Source organism: Tursiops truncatus, chromosome 21 (assembly GCF_011762595.2).
Source record: "Tursiops truncatus isolate mTurTru1 chromosome 21, mTurTru1.mat.Y, whole genome shotgun sequence".
In the NCBI taxonomy this organism is placed as follows: domain Eukaryota; kingdom Metazoa; phylum Chordata; class Mammalia; order Artiodactyla; family Delphinidae; genus Tursiops; species Tursiops truncatus.
This window is the reverse complement of record NC_047054.1, coordinates 16,948,469-16,955,374: the sequence shown is the minus strand read 5'-3', so window position 1 is coordinate 16,955,374 and position 6,906 is coordinate 16,948,469. Positions and strand designations below refer to the sequence as shown.

General features: G+C 39.2%; 1 protein-coding gene across 9 annotated transcripts in view; it reads right to left on the bottom strand.

Annotated features, from left to right (window-relative positions):
• Positions 1-4,263: 4,263 nt before the first annotated feature.
• Positions 4,264-6,906, bottom strand: part of FGL1 (fibrinogen like 1) — a 58,309-nt gene continuing 55,666 nt past the window's right edge. For all 9 annotated transcript variants that reach the window (XM_019921557.3, XM_019921555.3, XM_019921558.3 and 6 more), the window contains one exon: positions 4,264-4,833. In XM_019921557.3, coding sequence (XP_019777116.2) covers positions 4,674-4,833 — 160 coding nt within the window. In that variant the 3' untranslated portion in view covers positions 4,264-4,673. The remainder of the gene's footprint in view (positions 4,834-6,906) is intronic.

The following is a 6,906-nucleotide window of genomic DNA, read 5'->3' as shown; positions in this document are numbered from 1 at the left end:
AACCTTCTCTGACCATCTCTGTTCTCACACCTTCAACTCTTGGTAAAGGTCACACAGCACTCCAATTCACCATTACTACATTCCTTTTTTATCTTCCTCATCTTCAATAGCACCACCACTGTCATCGTAGTACATATTTATGGAGCACTTAGTACATGCCAAGCACAATATATCTCATTTAATCCTCACAGCACTACTATAGGGTAACTATATTATTATTCATATTTTAGAGATGAGAACACTCAGCACAGAGATGTAAAGTAATTTGTCAGAGGAAAAAAAGGCAAAGATAAAATTTAAACCTCAGTTAGACTGCAACCTTCTTGGGCAATAGCTAAACATTAAACCATCTCGTTTATCGTTTGGAGAAGACTAACTGCCTATATGTTGACTTGTCTTTCTCCCCAACGAATTTCGTGTTGACCAAACAATAGATTATAGGCTCTAAGGAAGGATCTTGATTTTATGATTTGCATCCTTTCTGAAATTGTAGATCTTGGGCAAATTTGTGAAGTTGGTACTTTCAGGGACACCTCCCCACCCGCTTTTTGTGAAAAATATCATTTGTCTTTTGGCGGAAACCTCTTCTGCAATGATGTCAGGTATTTAGCATTCTTGCATTTCCTTTATACTTTCGTTTTATTAAAAAAAAGGGGGGAGGGGCTCAAGTTTCTTTGCCATAATGTAATCACCTGATATAAATCAAAAGCCCATTTGCATTTTAAAAAGAGGTAAAATCTAACAAACCACTCTCTAATGGTAAAATTTTAGAGGAATTTGTTTATACCGGGGTCTTCCTCATGTTTTGACTTCAGGTAAACCAGTCCAACTTCCCTCTCTCACGTCTAAAGTCAAATGACCTATCTATGCTCTCTAACTGCTTTTATTTCCTGCTCTCTGGCTATTCTCCCCACTAGGTCCATTGAAATAGGCGTAAGGACACAAATAACATCATCACTAAATCCAAAGGTTTTTTCATTAGAACTCTTTCTCTTCCATCTTTTTATGGCATTAAAATTCTTTTTCATTCCTTCTGCATTGAAAAACTATTACACTGAGATTTATGTAACACTATACTTGTTTAGCTCTCCTCCCACTTCTCTATAAAATCATTTTTTCATCCTTTAAAAGCTTTTCTTCTTTTGATCTCCTAATCGCATGAGGTCTTCATGCTACTACTTGAGCAAATAATACCCATATTTAAAATTGCCACTGGTCCCCCATTATTTATACCTCCCCAAAGTATGGTCTGTGGAACACTGTTCCCAGAAGACTGCATTAAAAAAAAAAAAAGTTCAGTTATCTATGAAATAGACTCACAGACATAGAGAACAGACTTGTGGTTGCCAAGGGGGAGGGTGGGATAGGGGAGGGAAGGACTGGGAGTTTGGGATTAGCAGAGGCAAACTATTACACATAGAATGGATAAACAACAAGGTCATACTGTGTAGCACAGGGAACTATATTCAATATCCTGGAAAAAACCATAATGGAAAAGAATATGAAAAAGAATATATATGCATGACTGAATCACTTTGCTGTGCAGCGGAAATTAACACAACATTGTAAATCAACTATACTTCAATAAAATAAATTTAAAAAAAATTCAGGAACCATGACAAACACTTTTCTTCCCTGTACATTCTAGTAACTATAAAATTAAATATTCTCTTTCATGATCTCACTTCCAGATAGAATAACTACATGACAAAATTCTGGCCAATAAGGCATAAATTGAAGTCTATTGACCCTTCGCCCTTCTTCCTGCTTTCAAATGGACTCAAAGTAGAAACTGAAGTAGAAAACTTGTGATTTTGAAGGGAGGGCAAGGTGAGTTACAGAGATATCAGCTTCCACACTGCAGAGCACTGAACCAAGGTCAGCAACCTCCTACCTCCTGAGTTCTTGTTATATAAGATGAACAAATCCCCATTTGTCTGGACTTCCATAATAAGTGATGTACATCTTGCAGTTGAACACACTCCTAACTAGATCTAAAAGTGCAAAAATGGTTCACCCTTTATCTGCGGAGAATGCATTCAAAGATCCTCAGCGGATGCCTAAAACCGTGGACTGTACTGAACCCTATATATACGTTTTTTTTCCTATACATACATACCAATGATAAAGTTTAATTTATAAATCAGGCATAGTAAGAGATTAATAACAATAATAAAGTAATAATACACTGTAATAAAAGTTATATGACCATGGTCTCTTTCTCTCTCTTTCTCCCACATTTTATTGTACAAATTTAATGCCTTTTCCATCTTAAGTAAGCACTTTCCATGCTCTGTGGCTGTAATTTTTGCAGTTTGAGGTGCGACAGCAAAACCAGCACAAATTTCTTTTTTTTTCACAATTTCACAGAAAGGAGATTCGGTCTTACCGTAGATCTTAGCAATCCCAGAAGATGATTTTTTTTCTTTCCTCACTGAGAATTTTCACTTTTTCACTTAAATGAAGCACTTTACAGCTCCTCTCTGGCACATCCGAACCAATAGCATCACTGCTTTTGCGCTTGGGGGCCATTATGAAGTAAAGCAAGGGTCTCTTGAACATAAGCATTGCGTTACCCAGACAGTTGATCGGATACTGAAGCGGCTACTAAGTAACAGGTGGGAAACTCCAGACAAAGGGAAGATTTACGTCCGCGCGGGATGCAGCAGATGCACGCAAGATTTCATCACGCTACTCAGAAGTTGCATAATTTAAAATGTAAATTGTTTATTTCTGAAATTCTCTATTCAAAATTTTCAGACCATGGTTGACGGTGGGTAACGGAAACCTTGGAAAGGGAAACTGCAGGTAAGCGGGGGGACTACTGTATGTTCCTTTTGGAACTTCACAATGCGCCTAAGCATATTAAAGGACCTGAGCAAGACTCAAGAGAAGAAATCTGTTGAATTTTGTGTCTTCTCCTAGACTCATTTGATCAAGGAGCCCTTTTCTTCCTGTAATAACTATTACTATTCCACAGAATTACCGTTGCCTACATTTTTCCAAGTGGGATCCCTAGACCAGATTCCTAAATCTGCATCACCTGAAAACTCGTTAAACAACTAGAAGCTGAGGCCCCACCCCAGAATCACTTTAACTAGATGCCCAGGTGATTGGTATGACATTAAAGTTTGAGAAGCCTGCTTTGGGAAGCACTGTTTAGAGGATAAAGTATCAGTACAACTAACCCTAACATCTTTTTTGTTTGTTTTGTTTTGTTTTGGCAGCCCGGGAGGCATGTGGGATCTTAGTTTGTCGACCAGGGCTCGAACCCACGGCCCCTGCAGTGGAAGTGCGGAGTCTTAGCCACTGGACCACTAGGGAAGTCCCAACCTTAACATCTTTATGTGACCCATTATTTCAAGACATCTGGTATTATTGCCCCTTAATGCCAACTTCACTAATAATTACGGCTAGTTCTTATTGACTGCTTACTTTGTGCAAGGCATTATTCTAAGTAATTTACTTGTGTAATCCTCAACTCAACCCTATGAGGCAGGTACTATTATAATCTTCATCTCACAGATGAGATTACTGAAGTTCAGAGAAGTTAAGTAGCCTACCCAAGGTCACACAGCTATTAGCTGGCAGAATCCTTGGTTTAAGGATGTAAGGATCACTAAATCATATTGCCTCTCTAGCCTTTTTTTGTTTCCATGCACTTTTTGCTTTGTGTACTTTACACAAGGATTTCTCTCTGCCTGCAATGATTTCCCACATAACACCTAGTTAAAAGATCTCAGCTCAAAAAGTTAGTTCTTCTGGGAAACTTCTCTGACCCCCCTTCCCCAAGTCAGGTCAGGTTCCCTGCTATACATCCCCCAGGCACACATTTTTTCTTCATACTTATCAGCTTTTAGAATTATTTATATTTTTGTGATTGTATGGTTTGTGTATGTTTTTATCCAAAAAACTTCACGTGGGTTTGAAGTGCGTCCTCTGTGTCTGACACATCCCAGAAGTTGCAGCGTGGGTGCAATACGTTTGATTCAGCATGCGAAGACTTGGATTTGAGTCCTTGTTCCCCTACTTATTAGCTTTGTAACTTGGAGCAATAACAGCCTGTCAGATCCTCAAATTCTCAGCTCTTTTAAATGGGGATAATAATACCTCACAGGACTGGTATAAGAATTAAAATTGAGGCTTCTGAAAGAAGTGTGTAATCTACATAAACATCCTAAAAATATGAGAAAGTGTTTTATAGCGATTAAGATCCTGGGTTGTATTTAAAGTTCTAGCTTTGCAGTCAGAGACCTGAGTTCATTCTCGATTCATAATATTTATTATCCACGCAGTTGATTTGGCAATCCATTATTTGCTGGATTTTTTTCATGTATTTTTAAAACTGCATTCATATGTAATTTATTATAAATTTATGCTGTGTTATCTCCCAAGCCATGTATATACTCTATGCTTTTTATTTTTTGTTCAGCAATAATCTCTTATTATAGTCCTTTGCACATAGGAATTCAGTTAAATAGTAACATAATCTACATTTATTTGGTGAATATCACATATTTGCTGTACTGAAAGTACATTAAGTCATAAAGGCAAGTAAGAAAAGTAGTGCACATAACAACTGCCATCATTATACATGTGAAGGTTCAGATTTGCTATTTTTCAAATCACTTAAACCAAGATGAACTGCAGAAATGAAAGCCCAGCAGGGACAATTAAACAATATTTGGAATAAAATCACTTGGCCTAATTTTCATAACCACAGATTTCAAGGAATACCACCATCCATGCCAGGTGTACCAGACTATCCCATTGTCTGTTTTAGCCGTGTAGGGGCCAGTGTGATATAAACCATTCAGGTTTGCAGAGTGACACCTAGTGGGAGGAAAAATAAACACAAAACAATCAGACTAGAAAAATACTCTTTGAAAGAAACCATTTTAGTTTGCTAGCAAATGATTAAAAACATTTTAATTATGAATTCTGCCTTTTTTTTTTTGGCCATGCCGAGCGGCTTGTGGGATCTTAGTTCCCCATACAGGGATTGAACCCACACCCTTGGCAGTGAGAGTGTGGAGTCCTAACCACTGGACCACCAGGGAACTCCCTCTGCCATTTTTAGATAAGGGAATATTTATCAGTTTCCAAAAGCCAAGTGATTCTACAACATGAGTTTTTTAAACTGGTGGGTTTTAGTACCATAACAACTCTCAGGGTAAAACCTAGGCCACTTACAGAGTACTGATAAAGAAGGAGTTCTGTTCTTAATAGAAAAGGAAGGGAGGAAGGAAGGGAGGGAGGAAGGAAGGGAGGGAGGGAGGAAGGAAGGAAGGAAGGAAGGAAAGAGGGAGGGAGGAAGGGAGGGAGGGAGGGAGGAAGGGAGGGAGGGAGGAAGGAAGGAAGAAGGAAGGAAAGAGGGAGGGAGGAAGGGAGGAAGGGAGGAAGGGAGGGAGGGAGGGAGGGAGGGAGAAAACAAGCAAGCAAGAACATGACCTTGTAAGCCTGAGCCTTAGCAGAGCAGTATGGGTTAACAAAGCAAGGCGTGGCGCGCTGCTCTATTTGCCAGCTCCCCTGTATACTTTACACTTACAGTGTTCAGCTATCTGCTGCCAAGACTTAGCTTTCGTAATTAAAATTCCCTTCCTCCCTCTTAAAAGTCAATAGTACATCAATTATTTTAAGCTCAAGGATAAGAAAACAAAACCTAAACCACCATTTAAAATTTCCCCAGCCATCAGACAATAATCATTTGTCTTAGTTGCTGAGTTAACTTTTTACATTTATTGCTCCAACCTAGATAAGTTGGTTAGGTTATCACAAATTTTTAAATGTCCCCCTTCCTCCTTTGGAATCTGTAAATTTTGTTCCTGATATGGATAAACTGAGGATAGGTGATAATTCTCTGTGTTATGAAATTAGTTACTGTATATTTATTGATATAACCAATGAAAAGATATCAGACATTAGGACATAAGGAGAACATTCACAAGGAATAGTTCTTAAAATCTTTGGAAAGCACCTAAATTACTGAATCAAAGAAAGCATATAATTTACCCATAAACGCTGAGTGGCTGGCTTGAATCCCTTACCCGCCTTGTAATTCTCTCCTGCTGACCGTCCTGTCCTCCTAACTTAAACTGATGTAACTAATCCAAACCATTTATGCTAAATCTGCAAGTGTTAAGAGCCTACTGTGTTTGAAAAGCTGCAATGGAAAGTAACGTCAAAAGACAAAATACTGGGCTTCTCTGGTGGCGCAGTGGTTGAGAGTCTGCCTGTCGATTCAGGGGACACGGGTTTGTGCCCTGGTCCGGGAAGATCCCACATGCCGCGGAGCGGCTGGGCCCGTGAGCCATGGCCTCTGCGTCCGGAGCCTGTGCTCCGCAATGGGAGAGGCCACAGCAGTGAGAGGCCTGCGTACCGAAAAAAAAAAAAAAAAAAGACAAAATACTCTAAATTGAGCCTCCAGAACATATATTTTGACATATTTCTGTCTTCCTAGAGACATTTACTACATGTACTTTTTTATTTGGTCTGTGATTTGAATGCTATTAGGAAACTGACTCTGGTCAACCCAGGAAACCTTAGGAATTCTAAGACCAATTTTCCAGCATCTTCCAGGTTCTAGAACAGCCTGGACTTGAAGCTAGATTGGGGCTTCCTTGGTGAAGAAGTAGCTGTGAGCACACACGAGATGCTACACCAGAAAAGCAGAGAAGACGTCAACACTCAGTGATTAGTTTGCTATGCAGAGAAGGAATGCCTTGTAAGTGGAATATACTTATGAAGTGCCAAGATTTCATGTAAATTGGAAGAACTATGGGACAGAAAAACAAAGAGTAAGGAGGAAGAGGATGATGGAGTTAAACCACAGAAGTAGCAGGTATGGTAGAAGTAGCACTGAGCTCCTGGAACAATTGACTTTCTCTCCAGCTTTTCTGTTTTTCC